This window comes from Elephas maximus, chromosome 11 (genome assembly GCF_024166365.1).
Source record: "Elephas maximus indicus isolate mEleMax1 chromosome 11, mEleMax1 primary haplotype, whole genome shotgun sequence".
Taxonomy (NCBI): Eukaryota; Metazoa; Chordata; class Mammalia; order Proboscidea; family Elephantidae; genus Elephas; species Elephas maximus.
Genome location: NC_064829.1, coordinates 92,023,364 through 92,041,295, shown reverse-complemented (window position 1 = coordinate 92,041,295; position 17,932 = coordinate 92,023,364). Strand labels below are relative to the sequence as shown.

Sequence of the window (17,932 nt, the reverse complement as noted above, 5' to 3'; positions counted from 1 at the left end):
AAGGCATTTGACAAAGTCCAACACCCATTTATGATAAAAACTCTTACCAAAATAGGAATTGAAGGAAAATTCCTCAACATAATAAAGGGCATCTATGCAAAGCCAACAGCCAATATCACTCTAAATGGAGAGAATCTGAAAGCATTTCCCTTGAGAACGGGAACCAGACAAAGATGCCCTTTATCACCGCTCTTATTCAACATCGTACTTGAAGTCCTAGCCAGGGCAATTAGGCTAGACAAAGAAATAAAGGGTATCCGGATTGGCAAGGAGGAAGTAAAGTTATCACTATTTGCAGATGACATGATCTTATATACAGAAAATCCTAAGGAATCCTCCAGAAAACTACTGAAACTAATAGAAGAGTTTGGCAGAGTCTCAGGTTATAAAATAAACATACAAAAATCGCTTGGATTCCTCTACATCAACAAAAAGAACACTGAAGAGGAAATAACCAAATCAATACCATTCACAGTAGCCCCCAAGAAGATAAAATACTTAGGAATAAATCTTACCAAGGATGTAAAAGACCTATACAAAGAAAACTACAAAGCTCTACTACAAGAAATTCAAAAGGACATACTTAAGTGGAAAAACATACCTTGCTCATGGATAGGAAGACTTAACATAGTAAAAATGTCTATTCTACCAAAAGCCATCTATACATATAACGCACTTCCGATCCAAATTCCAATGTCATAATTTAAGGGGATAGAGAAACAAATCACCAATTTCATATGGAAGGGAAAGAAGCCCCAGATAAGCAAAGCATTACTGAAAAAGAAGAAGAAAGTGGGAGGCCTCACTCTACCTGATTTCAGAACCTATTATACAGCCACAGTAGTCAAAACAGCCTGGTACTGGTACAACAACAGGCACATAGACCAATGGAACAGAATTGAGAACCCAGATACAAATCCATCCACGTATGAGCAGCTGATATTTGACAAAGGCCCAGTGTCAGTTAATTGGGGAAAAGATAGTCTTTTTAACAAATGGTGCTGGCATAACTGGATATCCATTTGCAAAAGAATGAAACAGGACCCATACCTCACACCATGCACAAAAACTAACTCCAAGTGGATCAAAGACCTAAACATAAAGACTAAAACAATAAAGATCATGGAAGAACAAATAGGGACAACCCTAGGAGCCCTAATACAAGTTATAAACAGAATACAAAACATTACCAAAAATGATGAAGAGAAACCCGATAACTGGGAGCTCCTAAAAATCAAACACCTATGCTCATCTAAAGACTTCACCAAAAGAGTAAAAAGACCACCTACAGACTGGGAAAGAATTTTCAGCTATGACATCTCAGACCAGCGCCTGATCTCTAAAATCTACATGATTCTGTCAAAACTCAACCACAAAAAGACAAACAACCCAATCAAGAAGTGGGCAAAGGATATGAACACACACTTCACTAAAGAAGATATTCAGGCAGCCAACAGATACATGAGAAAATGCTCTCAATCATTAGCCATTAGAGAAATGCAAATTAAAACTACGATGAGATTCCATCTTACACCAACAAGGCTGGCATTAATCCAAAAAACACAAAATAATAAATGTTGGAGAGGCTGCGGAGAGATTGGAACTCTTATACACTGCTGATGGGAATGTCAAATGGTACAACCACTTTGGAAATCTATCTGGCGTTATCTTAAACAGTTAGAAATAGAACTACCATACAACCCAGAAATCCCACTCCTCGGAATATACCCTAGAGACACGAGAGCCTTCACACAAACAGATATATGCACACCCATGTTTATTGCAGCTCTGTTTACAATAGCAAAAAGCTGGAAGCAACCAAGGTGTCCATCAACGGATGAATGGGTAAATAAATTGTGGCATATTCACACAATGGAATACTACGCATCGATAAAGAACAGTGACAAATCTGTGAAACATTTCATAACATGGAGGAACCTGGAAGGCATTATGCTGAGCGAAATTAGAGGCAAAAGGACAAATATTGTATAAGACCACTATTATAAGATCTTGAGAAATAGTAAAAACTGAGAAGAACACATACTTTTGTGGTTACGAAGGGGGGAGGGAGGGAGGGAGGGAGAGGGTTTTTTATTGATCAATCAGTAGATAAGAACTGCTTTGGGTGAAGGGAAAGACAACACTCAATACATGGAAGGTCAGCTCAGTTGGACTGGACCAAAAGCAAATAAGTTTACGGGATAAAAATGAATGCTTCAAAGGTCAGCGGAGCAGGGGCGGGGGTCTGGGGAACATGGTTTGAGGGGACTTCTAAGTCAATTGGCAAAATAATTCTATTATGAAAACATTCTGCATCCCACTTTGAAATGCGGCGTCTGGGGTCTTAAATGCTAACAAGCAGCCATCTAAGATGCATCAATTGGTCTCAACCCACCTGGAGCAAAGGAAAATGAAGAACACCAAGGTCACACGACAACTAAGAGCCCAAGAGACAGAAAGGGCCACATGAACCAGAGACCTACATCATCCTGAGACCAGAAGAGCTAGTTGGTGCCCAGCCACAATCGATGACTGCCCTGACAGGGAGCACAACAGAGAACTCCTGAGGGAACAGGAGATTAGTGGGATGCAGACCCCAAATTCTCATAAAAAGATCATACTTAATGGTCTGACTGAGACTAGAGGAATCCCGGCGGCCATGCTCCCCAGACCCTCTGTTGGCACAGGACAGGAACCATCCCTGAAGACAACTCATCAGACATGAAAGGGACTGGTCAGCGGGTGGGAGAGGGATGCTGATGAAGAGTGAGCTAATTATATCAGGTGGACACTTGAGAGTGTGTTGGCAACTCTTGTCTGGAGGGGGGATGGGAGGATAGAGAGAGAGGGAAGCTGGCAAAATTGTCACGAAAGGAGAGACTGAAAGGGTTGACTCAATAGGGGGAGAGCAAGTGGGAGTACGGAGTAAGATGTATGTAAACATATGTGACAGACTGATTGGATTTGTAAACGTTCACTTGAAGCTTAATAAAAGTTAATAAAAAAAAAACATATTAGATCAATTAGATCTACAACTGGAAAAAATAAACCTTGACTCCTACATCACACCATATACAAATATAATTCAAAATGGACCATAGAGCTACTCAGAAAACTAAAATAATCAAGATTTAGAGGAAAACAGGAGAATATTTTCCTCATTTTGTCAAAATGAAGATTTCTTCAGACTCAAAAGGCACTAAGTCTAAAAGAAAAATATATTAAATAGGAAAATTAGAACTGTCCGCTCATCAAAAGATACAGTTAAGAGAGTGAAAGGCAACAGATAGGAGAATGAAATAAAAATATCCATATCTAACAGAGGATTCTGAACATATAAAGAACTCCTACTAAATAATTAGAGAAAGACAGGTAACCATATAGAAAAGTGGGCAAAGGCTTGAATAAAACTTAAGAAAAGAGGATATCAAGAAGGGCAGTAAATACAAGAAAAAAAAGTCCAATTTATTAGTCATTATGAAAATCCAAATTAACATCACAATTCAATACCACTACATTCACCAAAATGGCTAAAGTTAACAGACAAACAAAACCAAGCGATGGCAAGGATTTGGAGTGTCTACAATTCTCTTAGGTGGCTGGTAATACTGTAACATGGTACAATTGCTTTGAAAATCTTTTTGGCACTCTATTAAAACCAAACATATACCTCCTATCTTTGTTGTTGTTATTAGGTACCATCAAATTGGTTCAGACTCATAGCAACAGAACGAAACACTGCCAGGTCGTGTGCCATCCTCACAATTATTGTTATGCTTGAGCCCATTGTTGCTGACACTGTGTCAATCCACCTCACTGAGGGTCTTCCTCTTTTTTTGCGGACCGTCTACTTTACCAAGCATGATGTCCTTCTCCAGGAAGTGGTCCCTCCTGATAACATGTCTAAAATACTTGAGACGACATCTCACCATCCTCGCTTCTAAGGAGCATTCTGGCTGTACTTCTTCCAAGACAGATTTATTTGCTCTTTTGGCAGTCCATGGTGTGCTCAACGTTCTTCACCAACACCATAATTCAAAGGTGCCTCCTATCTTTTGACCCAGAAATTCTACTCCTGAATATATGCCCAAGAAAACTGAGTACACATGTCCACCAAAAGATCTGTACAAGAATCTCCGTGGAAGCTGTACACGTAATAGCCATGTATCATCTGATATCCAGTCAGGAGAAAAAAGCCCCATCAGTTTTTTGTATAGAGAATTTAATACAAAAATATATATATATTAACTAGGTATAAAGTTGTAAACTAGGTACTAAAAGAGTCAAAAACAGAACCCTAAAATATCACACAGGTAGCAACTGTAGGAAGCAGCTACCATAAAGGGTTGTGGTTATTAAAACTTTGACTTTTACAGTCAAGGCCTCATGAAGCAGAAACTCAGGCCTTAGAAGAGGGGGTTATGTTTAGCTGGTCTTGATGTCTTTGCGCTCCAGAAAGAGGTCCCATGGCTTGGAGATGCAACCCTTCGGGGATGACAGGATCTGCCGGCTGGTGCTCTTGACTCTGAGCTTGAAGGAGGGCCCCATGGGCCTGAACTGCAAAACTCTGAGGAGTGGGGCATCTGCTGGCTGGTTCTGGAACTTTCCCTGGCCTCAAGGTAGTGTCCCTACATGTCTGTTTCCCCATCACTCTTCATAGCCAAGCACATACGGCCATGGTCTTGGAGCTGCTGGATCTCCAGTGGTTACAGGGATCTTGGTGGAAGTCACCCAGGGCTCTAGAGGCTCTATCCCAGCCAGATAACACAGAGGATCCCTTAAATGCTCTTTGAAGAGCCTTCATGCTGAGCCAGGCATGAGACAGCAACCCCAGCAGGAGCAACAGAAACACACCACCCACACCCAACCAGAGGACATTCTCTGTGGTGTAATTCCAGGCAACACGTCCTACAGAGAGAGAGAGACCAGGGGGTCACTGACAGGAGAATCAGACACTCAGAACCAAAACATGGAACCTTGACTGAGTCCTCAGCCTGGGCCCTCCCACTGAATTCCCAGGCTGCCATATATATTTATGCAAGATGTTCCTTGCACAAAGACACCCAGGAGAGAAGATGGATGAAATTCAGTTTATATTCCATTTGCCAATCCCTGAAGTGTCATGGGCCCCCACACACAGAGGAAGGGGTCTTTTCCTAATCAACAAAGGTATCATAACAGCCAAAGTCCTGCTAGACTCTTACCTGTAAGGAAGTCAGATCTGTCAGGAGGTCAGAGATTATACGTAGTTCTTTAGGGAGAAATCCTGAAGAGTATGGGAGACAAGAAAACAGAGGGATTCATCAGCGGATAATGGGAGCCGGGGAAGGGGAGGGTTCCCCCATCCCCCAGGATCTTGAGTGCTAAGAAAGGAGAGGGATCCCCAGGGGATCATGGGAGTTGATAGAGGGGAGGACCCAGCTACCGCTTTCCCCCATGGCTGGTCTGCACATGGCCATCCCTATTGGTAGTTTTGAGGGAGTTACTCCCCTGTCTCACTTTTCTCTCGGTCTCCAGAGCCTTGTGTCACCATCAGCACCAGGGGTTCTGCTGGACAGAGGTCAATGAGCAGACAACCTAAGATCTTATGGAGAACAAAGGACAGACTTTTGGCTCCTCACGTCTTCCCGTGAGCTTCAGGGAGTCCCTGGGATCTAACCACAGGGAGGGAAAGGTACTAAGAGAACCGCAGCATCTGTAGGTACTCCCAACCCCTCCCCTGTGGGCTCGCCACCTAAAGCCCATGGTAAAGTTGCCCTGAAAGCGCCCAGCTTTGTACTGAGATTTGAGGAGTTGAGTGGAGTAGGCGCTCCCCTCCTGGGACAGAAGGAACTAGTCAAACCACATCTCTGAATGACACTGCCTGATCAGTCTCCCAGACCCAGCCTCAGTTAATTCTCAACAGATCAGCAGAAGAATCCTGTTAAAACATCAATCATATCATGTCACTCTCTGTTCAAAACCCTTCAATTAACAGCTTCCTGTCTTGCTCAGAGTAAAAGCCAAAATGTTACAAAGGCCTCCAGAGTTTCACACAAATGGAGGTACCCAGCCATTGACATGTCCCTTTTCATCCCCAATCTCACTTAATCCCTGTGATGATTAATTTTATGTATCAACTTGGCTAGGGTATGGTACCCAGTTGTTTGGTCAAACACTAGTCGAGATGTTGCTGTGAAGGTATTTTGTAGATGTGATTAACATTTAAAATTAATTGGCTTTACATAAAGGAGATTACCCTCAATAATGTAAGTGGGCCTCATCCAATCAATTGAAGGACTTAAGAGCAAAAATCGAGGTTTTTCTAGAGAGGGAATTCTGCCTCAATGTTGCCTGCACCAAATAACAAACACTTGCTGATGTTTGTCCAAGCCCATCACATGCATGTTTTACATGTTTGTTAATGGATCCCTAATAGTGGAGGAAAAAAAGCTCCTCATCTCAAACAAATTGGAAATATCATCTTAAGGAAACAGAGATTTCTGCCTCAACTGACAGAAGTGGAATACTAGCCAGGGACTTTTTGGTTGGGACTGAAGCCTTGGGTTATAGACATTAAAAATAATTATTATGGTGACTCTAGTATATTGGGCCCTTATCATTGCCATAACAACCCAGACCTCATTCCCTACCTACCTTATTTCTCACATTGATCTAAAAAATTTTCCAAGCACACTCATAATTATAGCTACCACCCAAATACTGTCCTATCATGAAAATGCAGTTGTTGAACACCAATAAGAGAATTGGGTTGATGTAAGAATGGTGAAGCTGGGATTTTCATCTACATCTGCTCTCAGGACAAAAACCATTTCTTTGCATTAGGTGCTTCCCCGAGGTGGGGGAGGAGGGCCAAGGTGAGCCATCTGGGCTGAGTGAGACCCTAGGTTTCTGTGTTTCTATTTTCTTGTTAGTCCATCTTGTCTCCCCTTCAACCTTATTAGGGCATTTTGGAAATCCCCCTGCTACCTCTGCTGTTATGAGAGATCAGGAAATGTCTCTGGGTCAGAAGAGGAAGCAGCTTGACTTGACACTACCCTGGTGGTGAGAGTTATGGTAGAAGCCACAAGTCTAAAGGGAGAGAAGGTTGTGGGTGCTGTCCTCTTCTCTGGCCAAAGATTGACATGTATTATAGGAGTCTCTCCAGTTCCTCCCATCAGGCAAGGCTAGAGCTGCCTTCAGTGGACTCGAGCATACCATCAAGAAGATGGCATGGGAATGGGCAATGTTTCATTCTGTTGTATATGCAGTCACCATGAATTGGCACCAACTCAACAGCAACTAACAACAAAAGACCTGCCCTGGAGAAAAGAGGGACTAGGGAGTTGAAAGGAAGGACTCATCCTTCTGTGCCCAGATCCCATGGCTCAGGTGCAGCCCTGGAAGAGAGAAAGAGACATTGGTGATGGAGTTCCCTCTACAGTCCTGGCTCAGCCTGGGAACTGGTGTCCAGGCCTAGGAGCTTTGATAAGGGATGAGTGACCATTTTGGTGGAACCTATGGAGATAAAAGAACAAAGGCTGTATCTGGAAAGAGGCCTGGCTGCCCTCTCGCCCATCCACCTTCTTGTCTCCTCCAGCACTCTCAAAGGCAGAGGAGGTTGGTGAGGATATGGGCACTGGCAGTGCCATGGGCACAGATATATAGGAGGACGGGACTGTCAGTGAATAGGATGTGGTGGCCGGTTTGCATGCAAGAGCCCTTGGATACCAGGATATCTATCACATGATGTCCTCACAGGAAGGGGTACAGTTTCTCCCCCAAGGCCTCCCTCCCATCTCCCAGCCCCACCCTCATACTTCTTATGACTTCCATACTACAGTCAGGGAAAAAAAGGTTCCATCAGATGTCAGTTAAGGACCTGTAAGGGCTCAGAGAAAGAATAAAAAGTCCAGGATCAAATGACTCAATTACATCAAAGGGAGGGCATTGGTGGTTCAATGGTAGAATTCTTGCCTTCCACAGGGGAGACCTGGGTTCAATTCCCAGACAATGCACCTCACTCTCAGTCACCATTCATCTGTTAACAAAGGCTTGGGCGTTGTTATGATGCTGAACAGGTTTCAGCGGAGCTCACAGACCAAGACAGGCTAGGAACAAAAGCCTGGCAATATACTTTTGGAAATTAACCAATAAAAACCCTATGGATCACAATAGTCCAATCCTCAACTGATCATGAGAATGGTGCAGGACTGGGCAGCATTTTGTTCAGTTGTGCATGGGATCACCATGTGTCTGGGACAACTCCACTGCAGCTAACAATTCCATCAAGTACTGCATGTGTCCTGCAGACTCAAATCAGACTTTAGTGGCAAATGGAGTTTAACTTGAAACCAGGGATTTGACAACAAGACCAACTCCTTTGTAAGGGAAAGATTAGCCCAAAAGACTAATGGACCACAAGTGCCATAGCTTCCACCAGGCTGAGTCCAGCACAACTAGATGGTGCCTGGGTACCACCACCAACTGCTCTGACAAGGATCATAATACAGGGTCCCAGACAGAGCTGGAGAAAAATGTAGAACAAAACTCTAACTCACGAAAAAAAAAAGTCAGACTTACTGGTCTGACAGATACAGGAGAAATCCCAATAGCGTGGCCCCCTGACTCCCTTTTAACTCAGTACTGACGTAATTCCTGAGGTTCACCCTTCAGTTAAAGATTATACAGGCCTATAAAACAAAATGAGACTAAATGGGCACACCACCCCAGGGGCAAGGACGAGAAGGCACGAGTGGACTGGTAACAGGAACCCAAGGTCGAGGAGAGAGTGTTGACATGTTGTGAGGGTGGCAACCAATGTCACAAAACAATATGTATATTAATTGTTTAACGAGAAACTAGTTTGCTCTGTAAACCTTCATCTAAAATATAGTACAAAAAAAAAAAGACCAACTCTTTTGTAGGGCAAGGATAAAATATATGCCTTGAAATTGCTGTTTAAAATCTATAATGGGTGGTGTATGGGTTGAATTGTTTCCCCCCTCAAAGGCATATGTTGAAATCCTAACCCCTAAAACCTCAGAATATGGCCTTCTTTGGAAATAAGGTCATTGCAGATACAATTAGTTAACATGAAGTCATACTGGAGTAGGGTGGGTCCTAATTCAATATGGCTGATGCCCTTGTAAGCAGAGGAAACAGGCACAGACACAGAAGCAAGAGGCCACATGAAGATGAAGGCAGAGATTGGAGTTTTGCTGCCACCAGCCAAGGGACCCCAAGGATCTCCAGTCATCACCAGAAGTGAGGAGAGAGGCATGGGAATCAATATGGACGACACCCTGATTTTGGATGTCTAGCCACCAGAACTGTGAGAGAATAAACTTCAATTGTTTTATGCCACCCAGTTTGTGGTACTTTGTTATGGCAACGCTAGGAACTAATACAGGTGGTTAGCATTAGGCTCTATTTCAGCTTAAAGTATAAGATATAAAAAGAAAAGAACTCGCACCGATGCATTATACTTGTTCTTCTGGATTCATTTCAGATCAGACTCAAGGCCTAATCTGCTCCCAGAACTCTTGCCTGTCTGGCCTACAGAACTGTAACCTTATAAATGTGTGTTGTTTTAAAACTAAGTCATGGTAATTTGTTACAGCAACAACAGGAAACAAATATACCTTGTAATCAGCAAATTAATTTTTTCTAATAATTTGGGGGGAAATGTTGAATGTGGGGGAAGCCGTTCTAGAGTAAAAAGAAAAAGTAAAAAGTCACATGACAAGCAAATATAATGTATGGTTCTTTACTATACCCTGGTTTGAACAACCTATATCCAAACAGATTGCACTCAACTACTAATCTAAAGGCTGATGGTTCAAGCCCACCCAGTGGGGCTGCAGAAGAAAGCACTAGCAATCTGTTCCCATAAAGACTACAGCCAAGAAAACCCTGTGGAGCAGTTCTACTCTGTAACACATGGAGTCACCATGAGTCAAAATTGACTGAACGGCCACAAGTGTGCTTTGTACATATATTTGTAAAAGACATTTGGGGGACTAGTTAAGGAATTCAAATATAGATTGGGTAGTATATGATATTAAGGCATTAGTAATTTTATTACATCTCACGGTTAAGAAAGAAAAAGTAAGTCCTTGTGTTTAAAAGATGTATATTAAAGTATTTGGAAGAGAAATCTCAGGTCAGCTAAAGGTATCTCTAAAACACTTCAAAAGAAATAGAAGGAGCAAATTGGCAAATTGCTAACTGTTAAATTTGTCTGATAGGTAAATGGGTGTCTTATTATATTGCCTCAACTTTTCTTTATGTTTGAGAATTTTCATAATAAAATTTCAAAAATGTATGATATATTTTATGCACTATATTCCTTTTTGCTGTTATTATCATGACCATATTGTAGGGGAATTTATTTCAGGCCATAGTGGTAGGACAGAGCCAGTCATATATTCCCAACGGTCCCATGAAGACCCAAGTCTTGACAAATTCCTTATTGTGAAAACGTGGTCACTGAACACCAATAAGGGAACTGGGGTGACTTTAGAATAATGAAGCCAGGATTTTCGTCTACAACTGCTCTCAGGACAAAAACTACTTCCCCTATAATAGGCACTTCCCAGGGAAATTTTTAAACAGACTGCAACCAAGATGAACCATCTGGGCTGACTAAGTCCCTAAGTTTCTGTGCCTCTATTTTGTCAGTCACGTGACTACAACAGTAGAGCATAGAGAAGGTATAAACACATTATATGGATCCTGAGCGCCACAGACTCTTGCAAAGCCAAAATTGGCCACTCTCTTCTTGGTGCATTTACTCAGTTATCCAAGTGTGCAGAAATGTCAGACCATCATCAACACAAGGAAATGGACTTCCTTGGGCTTATCTCATTAGCCAGGGCTGGATGTAGAGACAAGGAAGCTGGAGACACAACATGCTACACTCAGGGAAGAAAGTCCCTAGTATGGAAACTAAGTGATGAGCCTACTTGTGTCTGGTGAAGTGAATCCTAAGCTGGAATGTCTAGCAGCAGAGTTTAACACTTTCTTTAGAGTGTTTCCTATTAGTCTCAGCTTTGGGGTTGGCTTCTGCAAGGTGCCCCTGAGGTGGAGTCATGAACATCGGATGCTGAGAGACCCAGATAGCTGAGGAGTGATAAAAGATTGAGAAACTTATCCAAGTACTAACTCAGCCCCTTCAGGAGCATATACACGTTCTGGGAAATGTCCCTGCATCTCTGCTTCCCCCAGGGACCCCAAAACAATGATCACATAGTCCACGGCTCTGGATTTGCTTGGGTCTTGGGGGTGGTTGGCCACTTTTGCAAGAGTTCAGCATGGCAAGATCAGACAGGAGGTCTTTTGGCTGACTTCTGTATGTCTTTCCTGTGGAGCCAAGCTTCAATCAGCAGTCCCCCCAGGAGTAATAGAAACACTCCAGCCCAGCCCAGTTGTATGATATTCTCTACCGTATGATTCCAGGGGACAGGCCCTTGGGAAAGAAAGACACACAAGAGTTAATAACAGGGGAACCAGCCCCATTTCATCCCATAGTTACAAAATGCAAGATTTCCATACCCTCCAGCCTTGTCTGTGCCCCAGTTCAGCCCTTCCCCCTAAACTGAAGGCTACTGGTCATCAGGAACAACACATAGTTGTCCAGAATGATCACAGTACATGGACAATGGATAGAGAAGAAACCAGACGCTGAAATACATTCTGGTTCAGCCTGCACCCACTCAGCAAGCCACAATCCCAGGCGTAAGGCTGTGTCCACTCAGAGTCAGGGGTGTGTTTTCCTAAAGTCCTAAGGTTATGGGTCATAGATTAGGAGCTAGACTAAGAATATGGCTACATACAATAAAGTTAGAATTATAACAATGTATTACTGAGTTTGTAAAATTAATAGATTTAATATATATAATGACAATACCACAAGAAGGGGAAAATGGGATAGAGCTATACAGGAGTAACATATCTACATCTCTCTGGGATTAAGCCAGTATAAATCTGAAGTCAGTTCATATAAGTTAAGATGTGTATGGTAAACCCTACACAAGCAACTACTAAAAAATAATAATTCAAAAAAATATAATGGAAAATAAATTAAAATGCTACATTAGAAAATATTCACTTAATGCAAAAGAAAGCAGCAAAAGGGGAATAGGGAAAGAAAAAAGATGCAAGATGTATAAAAAATTAAAAGTAAAATGGCAGATGTAAATCCAACTCTGTCAATAATAATATCAGATATGAACGGATTAAAAAATCTTAAAAAAAAAAAGGCACAGATCAGCAGTATGGATTTTAAGAACATGATCAAACTATACACTGTATACAAATGACACAATTCAGATTCAAAGATACAAATAGATTGAAAGTAAAAGGATGAAAAAGATATATCCTACAAACAGCAACAAGAGAGCTGGAGTGGCTATACAGGCAGTCCCCTGGGTTATGAAGTCTGATATGGACTTGCCCTTTAATGTTATGCAAATTTGCCCTCACTTTGAAACAAATGAACCAATGCCTAGTCATAACAAATTCTTCATCTCAGTCACCTTTACTTGCTACAGTGCAGCCTTTGAATTGTTGAAAGGGTTGAGCCTTTTCTTGCACTAAAGTAAATAAGAACTGTATGCACCTGTTCCAACTTCTCTACAAATTCTCGAAGACACAGGAACGGGTCTTGTTTGTAATCCAGGGACTGCCTGCACTAACATCAGACAAAATAGACTTTAAAACAAAAAATGTTACTAGAGATAAAGAGGGACATTTCATAATGATAAAAGAGTCAATCAATAAGGAAAATGTAAAAATTATAAACATATATTCACGTAATAACAGAGCATCAAAATACATGGAACAAAAAGTGATCAAAATGAAAGAAGAAATAGACAATTCAACAATAATAGCTGAAGGAACTGTGGCCCAGGAAGATCATGGGAAATCACAAAATGAAAGATGTTAGGAGCTGAGGCTGCCTCCCTCACCCTCACCTCAGCCTGCATTTTCCTACTTCTGGGTCTTATCCAAGTTATATCCTTCTATTCCTCTTCCCCTGTTTGACTCCAGGGGCTGCATTACACTCTCACTCCAAGAGGCTCCTTGTTGGCACATGGCACTGAGGAAACTAGTCAGGAGTCTGAGGAGAACATGGGTCAGGGCAATACTTTCTCACCTTTGTCCTCCAGCACCAGCGGTTCACTGGGGCTCGACCACAGATAGGAGAATGTATTTAAAGAACCGTAGCATCTATAGGTGCCCCCAATGAAACAGGGACACAGAGCTCAAGGGAAAGCTGGCCTGAAACATCCCAGCTTTGTACTGCGATCTCAGACGCTGAGGGGGATCAGCATTGCCTTCCTTGGACAGAAGGAACTCATTAAACCAATTCATTGAGAAACACTTCAGGCACTTGTCCTTCAAAGACTTCAACATGGAGTCCTGCTGAATGGAGATTTTGGGTTCCTGATACACTCCTAGAGATAAGAAGGCATGTAAACAAAGGAGCAGTCTTTCACTACATTTTCTTAGGTCTGAACTAAGAAGCTTTTTTTTTTTTTTTAACAACACTATTGAGATACAATTCACATACCATACAACTCACCCATTTAAAATGTACAATTCAATGGTTTTTAGTATGTTCACAGAGTTGTTCATCCATCACTACATCATTACAATCCATTTTAGAACATTTTCATCACATCCCAAAATACCTGCACCCATTAGCCATCACCCTCCACCCTCATAACCTCCCCCACCGCCCCGTCCCTGAATCCTAAGCAATCACAAATCTACTTTCTGTCTCTATAGATTTGTCTATTTTGGACATTTCATATAAATGGAATTATACAGTATGTGCCTTTTGTGTCTAGTTTGTTTCACTTAACACTGTTTTCAAGGTTCATCCGTGTTGTAGTGTGTATAGTAGCTAGCTCATTTTTATTAGGCTATCTATTTTCACCTTTCATTTTCCCAGAATCCTGATCAAAGCAATTTCTTGAGTCATCTACACCAAAGCTTCTCAAAGTATGGTGGGCCAGTGCTGGTCTACAAGAAGATAGAGAACTTCCATTGGAATGTAAATCTATGCACTGCTTTCCTCACCAAGAAATTCTACAAAAAAATATCAGCTGAACTAGACTATGTGCTTGTTGATGTAACTGATTTTCGTTCTGGCGCAAGATCCCTATTTCCTCAAGGTTCTGTGACAAACAGTTTAAGAAGCACTGATCCACGCTTATCTCCTCCACTTTGTGACCTCCAATTTCTTCCTTAGCCCGTACCACCCAGATTCCATACTAGTCATCTCCTATCACAGGTTACATCTTGCCATTCCCAAATCACTGGGGTTGTTCAGTCTTGTCTCATACCTCTGTGTCCCCTTGCCTGCTGTTCCCTCTGCCTGGATTGCTACATCTTGTATACCTGACAAACTCCTGCTATAGTTCAAGACTCAGCTCATCTCAAAATCCTATGCATGCTCCATACACCTAAAGACCTGTCCCTTCCTTACACACATCCTCAAAGGATCATCAACGTAACTCCATCACTACTGCTTTTCTAGACTTGTCTCTACTTCCACCATTGGACTGAGATCTGTTTAAGAGCTTTTCTGTGGGCCAAAAATCACCCAAAACAGTGTCTAGTCCATGAATGCTCAGTAAATATATACTCATTCAATTTTATGGACTCATATATACTGAATTAAGTTTATGGACTCAAGACCTCTTCATCATTTCTTTACTATAATCCATCCACCCAGAGATGATACCTTCTGAAGAAGGGACTTTGGAGAGGGTGGGAGTGAGACTCCACTCACATACCTCTGTGCTCAAATCCTCCATAATCACCTAGGGCAAAATGGGGATGAGGGCTGGGCCATCAGTCATGATGAGGATAGGGATATGAAGCTGCCCCAGGGCTTCCTCACCTGTGACCAGAAGCTCCAGAGGGTCACTAGGTGTTGACCACTCATAGGGAGAGGTGCTATGAAAACCATAGCATCGGTAGATGCCCCCATGAGCCCGGGTCATGGGGGAGATCAGAAATTTGCCAGGGCTCTGATTGCTATCATCTACAGAAGAAGCTGTTCCTACATTTTTTAACAGAACGAATGTGTCATAATCGATCTGTGAGTGACAGAGGAGGGTCACATTCCCTCTTAAAGGCACCATGGGGCCAGGATGGGCAGAGAGCAAGGGTTTCTCCTTGAGAACACCTAGAAGGAAAGAGAACTTGGTTAAACCAAAGCCATACCTCCCCTCAATATCTCCCCAGGCTGGGCTGCAAAAAAGGAAGAAGCAGAAAAGAGAAGCATCCTTCTCCCCCTCCCTTTCTCTTGAGAAACGTTCTCAATCTCGGCCCTATTGACATTTGAACTGGATCACCTTTTGTTGTAGGGGGCTGTCTTGTGCACTGTAAGATGTTGAACAACATCCCTGGCTTCTTTCTACCCACTAGATGCCAGCCAGCACCCCATGCCCCAAAAACGGAGCAACCAAAAATTGTAGCAACCAAAAATGTCTCCAGACATTTTCAAATGTCCCTTAGGGAAAAAAAAATCACCCCTAGTAAAGAACTCCTGGGCTAAAGCAACAGTGACCAATTGAAATATGATGCCAGCCAGATACATAATTTAAAATGTTCTAGTAGTCACATTTAAAAAAAAAAAGTTTCCATCAAGCCAATTCTGACTCATGGCAACCCCGTATGTTATAGAGTAGAACTATCTCCATAGGGTCTTCAAGGCTGTGACCTTGAAGATCACCTTGAAGCAGATCACCCGGACTTTCTAAGAAACAGATGAGGTTAATCAATAAATTTTAAAATTCATTTTAATAATAGATATGACTTAAACTAATCAGCCAGTTGCCACTGAGACAATTTGGAATCGTGGTGACTCCATGTGTGTCAGAGCAGAACTGTGCTCCACAGGGTTTTTAATGGCGGATTTTTTGGAAGCAGACCATCAGGCCTTTCTTCTGAGCTGCCTCTCGGTGGACTCAAACCTTTAAGTTAGCAGCCAAGCATATTAACCATTTGCATCACCCAGGGACTCCTGACTTAACTTAGTATATCCAAAATACTCTCCATTTGACATGTAATGAATATTTTAAAAATTAATGAGATATTTTACATACCTTTTTGGATACTAAATCTTCAAAATCTAGTGTGTATTTTCCAAATGCTGCACATCTCCATTTGGACAAGCTATGTCCCCAGTGCTCCATAGACTCACGTGGCTAGTGGCTACCAAATTGGACAGAGGAGGCCTAGAACCCAAAATGTGGTCCATGGACAGCAGCACTGGCATAATGTGAGAGCTTGTTAGAAATGTAGAATCTGAGGAATTTCATAAGATCCCCAGGTGATTTGTGTGCATATTAAATTCTGATAAGCAATGCTCTAGAGCAGCGTTTCTCAACCTCAGCTTTGCTGTCATTTCAGGCCAGATCATTCTGTTTCCAAGGCTGTCCTGTGCTTTGTAGGACATTTAGCAGCATCTGTGGTCTCTACCCATTATACGCCAGTAGCACTCTCTACTGGGGATAACGAAAAATGTCTCCAGATATTGCTAAATGTCCCCAGGAAGGTGGAAATATCACCCGTGATTGAGAACCACTGCTCTAGAAGAACCACAGGTAGGTTAGGAAACATTCTTCTCTTCACCTGAAGCCAGAGCTGTGTGTTCAGATACCTAGACACCCTCTGTGATGCCATATGGGGCCCCAGCGTGGGATGAGGAAGGATGGAAGGCAGAAGACAGAAGGTCCATAAGAGGAAGGCATGACTGGTACTTTGTATCTGAAAAACAGAACCCAAGGCTGGAGGTGGGGGAACCCTGGTGATGAACCTCACCTGTCACCACCAACTCCAGTGGGTCACTGGGGTCTGACCAGTTTAACTTCTCATATTGACAAGTATAAGATCCTGCATAGCTGCTTGTGACCAATGGGAAGGAGAAGTTGCTTCTTTCTGGAAGTCTTGTGGGTTTTCCTCATACCACACTTGAGAGCTTCCTGCTTGTTCCAAACGGTAGCGAGTTATCCCAGGAGGTCCTCTGCAGAGAATGGTGACAGAAGTCCCCTGGGAAATCACAGCACCTGGCATTGCCCAGATGGAGGGCTTCAGATGTATTCCTGGAAGAGAAACAGAATCAAGAATCTAAGACATTGGGATATCAGGAGACTCCCCTTCCCTCTTGACTAAGCGGGGGAAATGAAGCCACACAGAGAGGCAGTGTGGGAAAGGGGTTGCTTTGTTCATTGCAGCACTATTCACAACAACCAAATGTGGAAACAACCCAAGTGTCCATCAACAGATGAATGGATAAACAAAAGGTGGTATATCCATTCAATGGAATATTATTTGTCTGTAAAGAGAAATGAAGTTCTGATATGACATGGATGAACCTTGAAAACATTATGCTGAGTGAAATTAGTCAGACACAAAAGGACAAATACTGTACGATCCCACTTATATAAAATATCCAGAATAGGTAAATGCATAGAGACAAAAGTATGTTAGTGGCGATGAGGGGCTAGAGGAAGGAGGGAATGGGGAGTTGCTGCTGCTTAAGGGATACTCGGCTTCTGTTGGGGGCAGTGGAAAACTTTTGGAAATGGATAATGGTGGTGGTTGCACAACATGGTGAAGGTAATTAATGTCACTTAATTGTTTACTTAAAATGCTTAAAATTGAACATTTTTTGTTACATATATTTTACCACAATAAAATCTTTTTTTCGGTGGCTTGGGGTTGTTATGAATTGAATTGTGTCCCCCAAAAAATATGTGTTATAAATCCTAACCCCTGTACCTGTGGATGTAATCCCATTTGGGAATAGGTTTTTCTTTGTTATGTTAATGAAGCCATATCAGTGTAGGGTATGTCTTAAGTCAATCACTTTTGAGATGTAAAAGAGCACATTCCAAAAAAAAAAAAAAACACCCAATGCATTGCCATAGAA

General features: G+C 42.2%; 1 protein-coding gene across 1 annotated transcript in view; it reads right to left on the bottom strand.

The window, feature by feature from the left end:
- Window positions 1-16,847, bottom strand: part of LOC126086190 (leukocyte immunoglobulin-like receptor subfamily A member 4) — a 55,053-nt gene extending 38,206 nt beyond the window's left edge. Inside the window, 4 exon segments of the mRNA XM_049902371.1 lie at window positions 12,602-12,668; window positions 13,126-13,245; window positions 13,247-13,439; window positions 14,894-16,847. Coding sequence (XP_049758328.1) covers window positions 12,602-12,668; window positions 13,126-13,245; window positions 13,247-13,439; window positions 14,894-15,137 — 624 coding nt within the window. The 5' untranslated portion in view covers window positions 15,138-16,847.
- Between the last annotated feature and the right edge of the window lie 1,085 nt (window positions 16,848-17,932).